The sequence below is a fragment of the Dipteris shenzhenensis genome, chromosome 28, assembly GCF_047967505.1.
Source record: "Dipteris shenzhenensis isolate YYH24624 ecotype China chromosome 28, Dip_SZ_1.0, whole genome shotgun sequence".
NCBI lineage: Eukaryota > Viridiplantae > Streptophyta > Polypodiopsida > Gleicheniales > Dipteridaceae > Dipteris > Dipteris shenzhenensis.
In genome coordinates, this window is record NC_141623.1 from 22,596,466 (window position 1) to 22,609,350 (window position 12,885).

A 12,885-nucleotide genomic window follows, 5' to 3' on the forward strand; every position below is an offset into this window, starting at 1 on the left:
TGTCTTGAAAATTCCCCTTGCTACAAGAAGAGAAAGGTATGCAAACAAGTATCTATTTTTGTCCTCAAATACATAATTACCTAGCTCAAGTAGCAAGTTCTTTGTTAACGTTCAATATGTTGGCTCAATAGCAACACTTCCATCTGAAGAGGGTGGGTTTTTGCGTGTATGTGATAGAAAAAAATTCCTACATGTGTCTGTAGCCCTTGCAGTGGAAGGTGTCATGGCATCCGTGGTAGACCTCGGGTCACCATCTCATACAATCATTGGATTTGCATTTGTGATCATGGCATATACAATTCTACACAAGCTAGGTCCCCTTGTGAGAAGTTGTGCATCTTCAGAACTTCAACAGGAGTCCAAAGAGTTTCTTGAGCATAAGACATTTAGTAGGCGAACATCGATTCGTAGAATCTCATCAGCGGCAAGGTCTCCGAGGTCATGCATATCCGTCCTTTGGAGGTTGCACAAACAAATTAAAAACGATCTAATTTTCAGGTTGGGGTTAGATGGACACAAAATATTTAGGGTGAAGTGTCCATAATGATCGTGTCCATGCCCATGCATAATCATTCCAATGAATGAAATCTGTAATTGCCATGTAGAGTAAGTGTCCTTGCCGAAGTCTTGGAATCGGCCGTCTTTTTTTCGTCCATCTTATCATGGATTATGCATACATTATTTTGTGGATCCATCTTTGAGTATCTACACCATGCATAGTACAGGCTCCTGCAACTTTGTTGTTGTGTCATATGCATCTTTCTCTCCTCCATCAGTGACTTGCACTCATCTTGACTTTTTGTGGCTACTAATTGAGCCTTGATCCAACTGCACAAGCTTTATTTTGAGAATTCACTTGTCTTAGCAAGGGCTACATTTTTTAAGTCTGATTTCCAAATCCTTCCAAATGTAGATGTGGATAGGTTCTCATAACCATGTTGATTAAGCAAAGTGTTGACCTCACGTAGGATGTCTATCTTCTTATATACTTCAGGTATCACCTTTTGTGTCTGTCTAGAACCACCTAGCATGGTTCTACTCTTGTGAGGCATATGCTCCGTGCTATTATCCACAAATTGTTGAATGATATCCCTACCCAGACCTAGGTTCTCCTTGCTCCTCCTCACAAAACCTGTATTCCCATCACATGTCGTTGCACGCCACTCTCAAATTGCTTCCTATATTGATAGAACTATGTCCTTGGGATTTCATGCATCCATGGATGTCTTTATCAAGGTATATTTGCATAATAATATAAAATACTGGCAAAAGTTTATAGGGCTTCTTTTTTAAGTTTCACAATATTTATAGAATTCAGCATAATTTTGTATATTTTCTTTTGAATTTGAAGTTAAATATGTAAATCTTGGTGAAACTTCAAAAAATTTCACATAAAAATTTTAAAACCTGGTGAATGTTTCAAATATTTATTTTTATTAGGGCATACAAAATTTCGACACCAATATAAAATTCACTTCTTAATGAAAGTTAATTGAAAAAATCATCCTTGGATGCATCTTGTATCATGATTGACAACACACATCCCATCCATTTACACTGAAGTTGTAGTGTATCCTCCCAATGAAATCACGATGCCAGGCCATTGACAACACATCATATATAAACTTTGTTCGAGACGCCAAGGGGCTGCCCCAAAAATTCTTCCTTAAAGACATTAAGAAGTCTCGTTGAGCATGTTGGTAGCACCTACTCCCATGGCAATCGATGGAAGAAACCTGCTGCACCGACTCAAGTGACATTTTGTACATTGGCATTGGAGTCTCTCTTTACTTATGCACCCTGTTAATGAAAGTGTACCTTCTTTTCTTTGACTATGGAGGATCATTTTTCAACATTTGATCATTAACCACCTCATCTGTGCCAACAACCTGGTCCATGGGCACACATTGTTGCAATGGTCTTCCATCAAGTAAGGTAATCTGCTTGATGGGCCACTTAACTAGGCTAAGAGAGTTGACATCTTGCATAGAAGACCCCAAGTCACTTATTCAAATTCGTTCTTTCTTCTCAATACCCACACCAATGCAATCATTACCCAATAGATCAAAGTTTATGGAGTTTCTCGGGAAAACATACAAGATCACACCTTCCCCCATGGTCTTTGTTTGTCTCTCATTCCACAAGACAATCTTTTTCTCTTTCCAAGATTCACGAATGCAATTTTCAGTTTCCAATGAAGAAACTGGCATTGCATCAACATAAGGTTGCTCAAGCTCACTTAGTGCAGCCTCTTAAGTCGTCGACTCATGTAAAGAATGACCCATATGTTTTAGAGAGTTCTTAGGTCAAGTGACTTGTAAGAGATGCATCCATAGTGGGAAACCGCAATAGCATGTCACTATTGACATACTTCTCAACTCCCGACACATGTTTTGCCCCAATCTTCACACCACTATAGTAGCCCTCTCAATCTATTACACAGACTGCACCAATTGCAACCACTTCATTCCCCACCGTCATCATGACCTTGTCCCCACATCAGATAGCCATCCACTGCCTTTGCAATCACGGGAAATAAAATTAAGAACAAATTACAACCAAAGAATTTCACTAGACAATATCAAACATGTTGAATTGACAAGTTCAAAATTGATCATGTGTGGTTGTGGATAATGGAAACAGTGCCATTCTATTCATGAGGTGTTAGGGATTGGCATTAGTTCCATTCTCCTATATGTCTCTTTTAGGTTGTGGTGGATGGAAATTTGACCATTCTCAATATGAGGTGTCAAGAAAGACACTCTTTGCTACTTTTGCACTAGTGCCATGCCCCCTTGCAAGAATGCTAATCTACCTCCTTTGCAAAAGGAAGAATGGATCTAGTGGCATTCTTGTCTTTGAAAAGGTATAAGGAAAATATACCTCAAAGAGAGTGAAAAACAATAGTTCTTGTAAGGGCAAGAATGGCACTGGTGCCAAGCTTCTTGTGGATATTGGCACTCGTGCTAATATCCATGTGAGTCTGGCTTTCGTACCAAGAATGGAACTTGTTCCAATCTCCATGTGGGTTTTATGGAGAATGGAACCAATGCCATTCTCCACAAACCCACATGTAGAATGGACCTAGTCCCAATCCCCATATGGGCTTTTGGAGAATGGCACTAGTGCCAATCTCTAGAAACGAAGAATGAGTCTTAAATTTTTTTCATGGAAGCATGAATTATTTTCCTAAATAATTTCCATGAAAGCATGATTTAATTTCCTATATATGATGATAATGGCACTAGTTCCAATCTACATCTAGGTTTGAAAATTGTCAGATTTAAATGGAGATTGGCACCAATGCCATTCTCCATAATCCTATCTTCAAGTTTGAGATTGGTGACTAGTGCACAGATTCTGGAGACCATTCTCCACAATCCCAGAATCAAATGGAGATTGGCACCATTGTAGGGATTCTAGAGATTGGCACTAGTGCCATTCTCCATAATCCTAGACTCAAATGGATATTGGCACCAGTGCCATTCTCCACAAGAAAATCTAAAATTTGTCAGAATCACATGGAGAATGGCACCAGTTCCATTCTGCACAATCCCACAGATAATCACAATGCTGCCAATTTCCATGTGGATTTGTGGGAACTAGTGCCACTCTCTACAATCCATGCGAAGATGGGTCTAGATAAAATTTCCATGAGAGCATGAATTATGTGCCTATTTTTTTTTGTAATTTGGTAAGTTTTTTCTACGAAATCATGAATTAGTTTCCTAAATATTATGATAATGGCACTAGTGCCAATCTGCATGTGGGTCTGAAATTTGTCAGACTTAAATGGAGATTGGCACATTGCCATTCTCCATAATCCTATCTTCAAGTTTGAGATTGGCACCAGTGTAGGGATTCTAGATATTGGCATCAGTGCCATTCTCCACAATCCCATACCCAAATGGAGATTGGCATCACTGCAGGGATTTTAGAGATTGGCACCAGTGTAGGGATATTGGCACCAGTGTAGGGAGATTGGCATCTGTGTAGGGATTCTAGAGATTGGCACTAGTGCCATTCTCCATTATCCCACATGGAAAATGGCAATCCTGCCAATCTCCATGTGGATTTGTAGGGAATGCACTAGTGCCACTCTCTAGAATCCATTCGGGGAGTGGGTCTAGATAAAATTTCCATCAGAGCATGAATTATGTTCCTAATTTTTTTGGTAATTTGGTAAAATTTTTCCATGAAAGCATGAATTAATCTCTTAAATATTATGATTATAGCACTAGGTCCAATCTACATATGGGTCTGCAAATTTTCAGACTTAAATGGAGATTGGCACCAGTGCCATTCTCCATAACCCTATCTTCATGTTTAAGATGTCAATTGTGCTGGGATTCTAGAGATTGGGACCAGTGCATTGATTCTAAAGATTGGCACCAATGCAGGGAGATGGGCACCAGTGCATGTATTCTAGAGATTGGCACCATTTCCATTCTCCATAATCCCAGACTCAAATGGAGATTGGCACCAGTTCTGTTATCCACAAGGAAATTTAAAATTTGCCAGACTCACATGGAGAATGGCACCAGTGCCATTCTCCACAATCCCACATGGAGAATGGCACTCCTACAATCTCCATGTGGATTTGTGGAGAATGATACTCGTGCCATTCTCTAGAATCCTTGTAGGGAACGGGTCTAGATAAAATTTCCATGAGAGCATGAACTACATGTTCCTAACTTTTTTGGTAATTTGGTAAAAATTTTCCTAGATTCACAATTATTTTTCTTTTAAAATTTACAATTATTAGGGGATATTTTGGTGATGTTGTGACTACATCATGTTATTAAGGGTTATTTTTCTTGTGCCATCTGAAGTTGATGTTGTAACTACATCATCTGTATTTGAAGATTCAAAGGCAAAGTTTTAAGGGACACAGAAGAAGTTGATATCTTGAAAGAGGCTGATATCCTATGGCGAAAGGTCCAAGTGCATCTTTTATTCTTGAAAATGTGTAGCAAGCATACAGCTTCGATGGATTCCACCCTAGCCTTCTCAATGCCCGATATGGAGATCTCTTTTTGAGATATCCACCTATTTCACATGCCCATGTAAGATATATTCATAATCACTCTACAGATTATTCAGCTTAAATTGAAGAAAATGCAATCAATGCGATTTGATAGTAAGCATACTCACAATACCACTGATCTTGAATATAGCATTTCTAACATCTTCTTGTAAGCACCCTTCTATTGTAATTGGGAGGATGAACTATCAAAGCAACAAAGAAGTCATATCAACAATATAACATAATCATAATTACACTAACGCATCATGATTATTGGTACACTAATCCTACAGCTTAGAATACCTGTAAGACCTTGTGCCAATCATGGGACTTGAGCCCACTAAGCTTATTGTCCTTTGAAAATGCTCCTTTCATGATTGTCTTATATTGAATGAAACTGTCTAACATTGAATGAAAGCTATACACAAGAACATGAGAGACAGAGAGAGACAGAGAGAGAGAGAGAGAGAGAAACAGAGACAGAGAGAGAGAGTAGGATCACATACACACATGGAGTAAGATGAAGAGAGAGTATCATGACACACACACCCTGAGAGAGAGAGAGAGAGAGAGAGAGAGAGAGAGAGAGAGAGAGACCTTTCTCTTCCATTATGGCATGCAGAATCGACAGTGGGTGCGCGTCGAAACAAAACTCGACAGTAGCGTGGAAATTCAATAGCAGTGGAGGCGTGGAAATTCAACAGTAGTGGAGGCAGTGGAAATCGGACAGCAGTGGAAATTTGACAGCAGTGGAAGCGAGGAAATTCGATAGCTTGAGTCTCTCCGAGAAGATAGAATTACACCAATCTCTTGACCGTTGGGGGGGATACAGCAAGTTTGGCAGTACTTTCGAGGCGCACATGTGATTATTTAATTTAATTTAATATTCCCAAAAAATGCGCTTCACATACTATTTTTATCCAACGACTCCTTTATTGACATAAATGTCTATTTTAGTCAACCATTCTTGTATTAGCATAAATGACTAATCTCCATCTTCTCCGACAAGGAGCATAAACGAGTCCTCTTCATCCCTTCCGGCTCCTCTCCATCCGTCTGCCTCGTCTCCATCCATCGAAGTCACTTCCAAGTTCTCTCTCTCTCTCTCTCTATCTCTATATATATATATATATATATACGGTGATGACACGGAAGCGGTATAGCTATATGCGCCTTTATAGTGTGTCACACTCTCACATGCAGAACAAACACACCCTGAACCAAACACCCAGAGATATCAACAGACTTTATTTCAAGCATGTATACAAAAACTCAGTTTCAGCTCTGACTCTTTACAAAAAACTCCACAGGAAAACCCATCTAGAGTGATCCCACACATGAGACTATATTCAACTTACAAATCAGCTCAATTTCATACACTCTATGGCATCAAAAGATCACAGATTCTCTGCTACAACAAGGCCACATAGTTCTGCTTCAAAACAGTCCACAAAACTTGCATATATTTGACTCGAGACTCCACAAAACTCCTCCTATTTCACCCCTTCTGCTGCTGTTTTGCTGCAGCCAACTTAGAAATTCAGAAAACACCTCTTTTCCTGTAGCTCCTGGCCCACAACACCTCGGGAACACCTCAGAGTAATTACAGCAAACTGTATTTATCAAAATAGAGCTCGAAATCACAAAAAACAGCGACTTTCTTGTCCAAATCTCCTTCTGTGGCTTCTCCCCTGACCCACACAAAATCTGAACTGAAAATTCTTCAAGAACCTGGCAAAACACAGCCCAAAAACACTTGGAAGCAGCTCGTTTTTGGTTAGGGCAGATTTCAGTAGCCTCCTACAGGCTTTTTCTATAGGCCGCCCTCTTTTTCTAGCTCCTAGCACTGGAACCTTCGAAAATCACATGTTCCTCGCGATGGAAATGCAGTTCCTGGCTCTCTTGCTTCCCGCAGCCACCTCTCAGCAAATTCAGCAACTCTTGCTCGCAATCTGCTCTCCGGGCATCCGTAGCAGGCTCCACAGCCGGTCTCCTCTGCATCCACAGCTTCACAACTCTTCAAGCAGCTCCTCCAATGGTTCGCATGATGATTATCTTCGGGACTTTCAATGCATCAACCCACAATCAAAATCCCACACCCAAGACTTGTAAGTCTTCATCAAGAGCAGTAGCTTGTAACTTATGTGAACATAACTGCTCCATAGCATCTCCTTCTCAAACACTGAGCTCTAGCATTCCGTAAATCTCCCCAAAACTGCAGTCAGTGACTAAAGAGTGAGAAAGACTGGCTAGCGGATCGCATCAACCATCTGTGCACTTAACACGACTAAGTCCACCATCTGTATCTTTCTCTTGCTCGTAGAGTACTCCATACTCATAGCTTATATCGCCACAGTCCTCCTGACACCAGAAATGATACTACAGCTATACCTCAAGCTTCCACTAAGCAATGGCTCGTAACCTCCTTCCAACCAAGAATTCATCAATCCCGCGCACTATGAAGAAAGCCTCCCTGCGAAGCTTGCTGTGTGATTCTCCATTGACCTTTGCCCCCATCTCTGGTCTTCAGCTTCCTCCAATATCCTCAAGCTCATGCGCCCAGTCCCTCTTGGTTGTTCTCTTTTCACGCCTCTAGCGACACAGTAGCTATATCCAGTCGGATTCCAGAGCTCTCCCGTCACCTTTTTTCAACCGGCTCGCCTCTTATCATCCATAGTCCTCCGGCCCTTGAGTAGTATCGCCTCCCCGTCATGGAATGATCACAAGCATTACCACTCTACTCTTGCTCACAGGGCTCATGGAGCTCATGGTTTCTATCGCCTAGCTCCTCAGCTCACGTAGTTTCTGGCCTCCCTTCTATCACCCAGCTCTCCCGTTCGAGCCTTTTAGATCACCACGCCTCCTTCTACAAGCTCATCCATGGCTTGGTCACTCCATCAACTCTCCCCTAACTCTCTCTGCTTCTACCAGCTACCTGTCCATCACGTAGCTCTTCTTTGTTTAGAAGTCCCCCATCTCGCCTTCCTTCCAGATTCACGTAGATGGGCTACGTGTGTTTGCATGACCACATCATGTTCCTCAAACTTCCAAAGATCTTGCTTTTTCACCCCTCTCAAATGCACACCAAAAAAACTCCACCCCAAGCACTTGCACATTTATTCATTCACACATGAGCAAGCACGCAAATACATACATAGATCTCAAAACTAATGCCGAAATCATTGACTGTGTACACACAATTGCAAGCCACTATATACACATGACTCACAATCATCACAAAGAGCACATGTCATCCTATAATAAAACGTTGTTGCACAATGGATACCATGCTCTAGAGTGATTGGTGCACCCACATTGCAACTCATCATCTCCCAAGAGTCCCTACAAGAGTATCTTCATCTCAAGAAAATCTCTACATTAGTGTAGAGATTTTTATGAGAGTATCCATAGCTCAAAGCCATCACCAACTAGCTAAGTACATAGCTATGCACCTATCCAGCATGCAACAAGTGGAAAAGATATTTACATTTTTTATCCACACATCTCTAGCAACCCCTTTCTTCTGCTGTGACATTCATGTTCAGTAGTGAGCCAAAAAGAGATGACAGATCCAAATTTTCTTCTTCTTCACTTTGCACTGACTTCCATTGATTCTGCCACAGCTCATTATCTTCACGATCCTCCTGTTTTAGTGCTACCATCAACCGTGCAAAGTATTTCTTCAACCGGACACCATTGACTCTCTTCTTATGTTTTTTACCATCTAAATCAATCAATTGATAAGTTCCATTTTCAAATTTCTTCTCCACTTTGTATGGACCTTCCCACTTGGTCTGAAATGCAGTATGAAATGTGCTATCCAGTTTGCTATTGTATCTGAGAACCAAGTCTCCATCTTCGATTTCTTTTTTCTTGATTTTTGCATTTTCCAATTCTTGCCTCTGCATTGGCACTCTGGCATAATGCTCAAAAGCCAAATCCTTGTCTAATTACATTACCTATAGTGCTAGTAATCTCTCCCTGTAACTGTCTACAGGCTCATATCCTTCTTCAACTAAAAATTTCAAAGCTGGTATCTCTACATCCAATGGCATAATTGCTTCTTTCCCATATACCAAATGAAATGGAGAGAATTGAGTGCTATGCTTCACCGCTATCCTGTATGCCCACAAAACTATATTCATCTCCAAATCCCAATTTTTGGTGTGGCTCCCAATCATCTTAGTCATCATCAATTTGAAATCCCCATTAAAATTCTCATTCAATCCATTGCACTGAGGGTAGTATGGGGTGATATACTTATGATTTATATTCAACTTGCTACATAAATAATCTATCACTTCTCCTCTGAATCCAAGACCACTATCTGAAAGTAGCTCCAAGGGAATCCCAAATCTGCAGCATATGTGTTCATATATAAAATCAGCAACCCCTTTGCTGTCCACTCTCTTTACTGCCTTCACCTCTGGCCATTTTGATAAATACTCCACTGCAGTAAGCATCTGCAGTAAGCATATAACATTTCCCTCTGGTAGTTCTGGGTAGAGGACCAACTGCATCTATCCCCCATCTTTCAAAAATATCATAAACCATCATAATATTTCTTGGCTCCATTTTAAAAATTCTTTTTCCCATCCTCTGACATTCATGGTAGGATCTGCACCAATGCTGTACATCCATTTATATTGAAGGCCACACATAACCCTCCAGAAGTATTTTTTGTTGTGTGATCTTAAAAGCATAGTGTCCTCCACAAGCTCCTTCATGACTGGATGACAGTATATAATATATTTCTTCTCTCCAAGGCACTCTTCTCAAAATTTGATGAGCTCCTCTCATGTAAAGCTCATCATCAATCATCATATACTGTTTGCTCTTCCGTATGAAGTGATATTTATGACTCTTCTTAAGCTCCCAAGGTAGATGTCCAGTAAGTAATAAATCCACTATTTGAGCCAGGAATTCTCTCCCTCTGTACAGTGGATCTTCAAGCTTTGCTATCACTGAGCCAATTCATGTGCCATTTGATTATCCTCCCTTCGCACATGCTGGATATTCCATGCTGTAAATTGTTGAAGTAGCCTTTTACTTTGGCTAGATACCCTCTCAACCTCGGGTTTCTTGCTTCCCAACCTCCTAGAACCTGCTTTACAACAAGTAGAGAATCTCCCTTGATCATTATCTTCTGAATCTTCAGCTTAAGTGCAGCCAGCAACCCCTCATATAATGCTGCATACTCCACCTCGTTATTACTTCCGGCTTCGAGATGGACTCCCTCCTTCTGAATCAGCTTGCTCTCTGAATCAGTAATCACATAGCCTCCATTAGCTTGATGTAAAATCTTCCTGTATGAGCCATCAAAATGCAAGATAGATGCTCCTGGAATGATAGCATGCTCCTCTTTATTTATCTTCTTCTCTACTTCCTTTACCACAATGGGACCCTCTTTGTATGTTAACAGATCTGCCAATGTGGCTCTAGAAGTGCTCTCCACCAGAAATGAGAAAGTATATTCTTATAGCTCAACCAACCATTTCATCATGCCTCGAGAAAGTGTTGAATTATTAACAAGCTGAGGCAATAAAGGGTAGCAAGTCAAAACCACAAATGGCTTTGAGATCAAATATGCCCTGAACTTCCTGCAAGCATACACCAAGCTTGATAGAATCAGCTCTGCCTCCATATATCTCCTCTCTGCTTCTGTTTTGACTCTGCTAGCATAATACACAGGCCTCATATAACGGGACTCCTCCCCTTTCTGCAATAAAATGGCTCCCACAGCATCAGGTCCAAATGAAGGGTTCACATAAAAGGTCTGAGAGAAATCTGAAGCTTTCACACAAGCAATTTCTCCCAACACTTCCTTCACTTTATTAAACACTGCTTCACAATCCTCACTCCATTGCAGAGGTTCTTCTTTCATAGCTTGTTGCAAAGGATACAACAGCTGAGAGACTAAATGTATGAATCTTGTCATATACTTCACTTTCTACACAAAAGTCTGCAACTGTTTTGATGTAGAGGGAGCTGGAAGTAAGATAAGGGCTTTCACCTTCTCTGGATCAGGCTCAATGCCATTTTGAGATACTATATGTCCCAATAACTTCACTTTGGAGCATCCCAAATGACATTTCCGTGGGTTGAATTGTCCTCTACTTCATCCATTCTGTGGAACACTTGATCCAGCCTCCATGCATGCTCTCTCTTGGAACTGTACACACATATATCATCCAGAAATGCTCTCACAAATTTATCGATGAAAGGAACTAACACTTCATCAGTATTCTCCTGATACCATGCCAGTGCATTCTTCAATCCAAATGGCACTACTCTATAACAAAAGCAACCCCAGGGTGTGATGAATGTAGTTTTGATTCGATCCTCCTCGGTAATTGAAATCTGGAAGTATCCAGAGTATCCATCACACACACTGTATTTCTCATACCCTGCCACTCTATCCAATATATCATCAATAAAAGGAAGAGGATAATGATTGCTTTTTGTTACCGCATTGAGAGGCTTGTAGTCAATACATACTCTCCATCCTCTTGTGTGCTTAGGAATGATTACCACTGGACTGCCCCAATCTGAATGCTCCACTGGATATATCAGCCCAGCATTGAGCAACTTATTCAACTCCTCTCTCAGCACAGGCAAAAGCTCTCAGTGTGTCCTCCTCAACTTCTTGAAAAACAGGCCTGCTGCCTTCTCCACTCCTCCTTCATACACTCCTCCTTCTCCACTTCTTCCAGACTGGAATTCAACATGGATAGCAATATCTCTTCTCAGCACCATCCATCCTATTGTAGGACAACCTTACATCAGCTTTGTATGTATCACCCCCCTTTTCTGTCGCTGTATCCAAGGATCCTTCCTTTCTGTTGAAACCAGCCTGGCCATTCCACCCAAGATTTCTTTCAGTGCTGCTTAAGTCATCCCCCCAACCATCATCCTTTCTGCCAAAACTGCCCTGGTGATTCCAGCCGGCATTTCAATATGAACTTCCTTGGTCATCCCTCCAAGGATCTTCCTTTCTGCTAAAACTTCCCTGATGATTCCAGCCAGTATTTCCTATATCATCTCCCCAGCCCCTTTCAAATTCCCTTGAAGTAGTGCCTTTGTCATTTGCTGCATTACCTGGGTTCCAACCCTGTATTTGCTTCTCAACAAAATGGCTTAAATTTCTATCTTTAACAGGGTCTTTCTGACCCCAGGCAGAGGCTTTCGATTTGGTAACAAACGTTCCTGAATTCACGATGGCTTCAGATAAGCTGCCTTTCTCCCACGGGCTCTCAGTTTCTGCTATATTCCCTGAAATCAAATACAAACATAAGAAATTAGAAGTGCAATGTGTTGCATTATGAAGCTCTTTTAGATCACTCACTTTAGGTTAGGGGACGAAACTAAGTAGTCTTACACTAAAAGCTCCCAAATCAGAGGGCAACAAGATTTAAAAACCCTTGGCACCTTGGTTATCACTAGATAGCATTTCCTCTTTGTCAGACTCATAATTAGGATCCATATGAGGATCCACCTTGATTTCCAAAGGTGCCTTCAATAGTCTTTCCTTCTCTTCTGGGCTGCTCAGTAGTTGGAGCTTCTCGACACATTCTCTGAGTGTGCTGGAGAAACCAAGTTAAGGAACTTGCAAGAACAAACAATACATTTATGAAAGATGATGTAAATTGATTATTAATTAATTTCCAAGGAGCTGCGTAGGAATTACAGATGTTTCACCATATATTAGCTTGCTTGCTTATCAACAGAAAACCAACTTAACCAACATAAATGATGGTCAACTACCTATGAATAGTTCACATAATGAACAAGAAAAAGGGATATTCTCTTTTGTGACCTTTCTCACTTGCTCTGTCCCGCAGGTGGCTGAGTTTCAGAAG

The 12,885-nt window shown here is 40.9% G+C and overlaps 1 protein-coding gene across 1 annotated transcript; it reads right to left on the reverse strand.

Annotated features, from left to right (window-relative positions):
• Window positions 1-11,978: 11,978 nt before the first annotated feature.
• LOC147883333 (uncharacterized) lies at window positions 11,979-12,676 on the reverse strand. The gene is made up of 2 exons (XM_087399473.1): window positions 12,455-12,676; window positions 11,979-12,298 (listed from the first exon to the last, which is right to left on the reverse strand). The coding sequence occupies exons 1-2, from the start codon at window positions 12,507-12,509 to the stop codon at window positions 11,979-11,981; spliced, it is 375 nt and encodes a 124-aa protein (XP_087255599.1). The 5' UTR covers window positions 12,510-12,676.
• Between the last annotated feature and the right edge of the window lie 209 nt (window positions 12,677-12,885).

Excerpts from the sequence above, each read along its gene's own strand:
- LOC147883333 (XM_087399473.1), bottom strand. The coding sequence starts at position 12,509 with ATGGATCCTAATTATGAGTCTGACAAAGAGGAAATGCTATCTAGTGAT. Across the intron at positions 12,299-12,454 it reads GCTATCTAGTGATAACCAAG|GGAATATAGCAGAAACTGAG; the intron begins GTGCCAAGGGTT and ends ATTTGATTTCAG.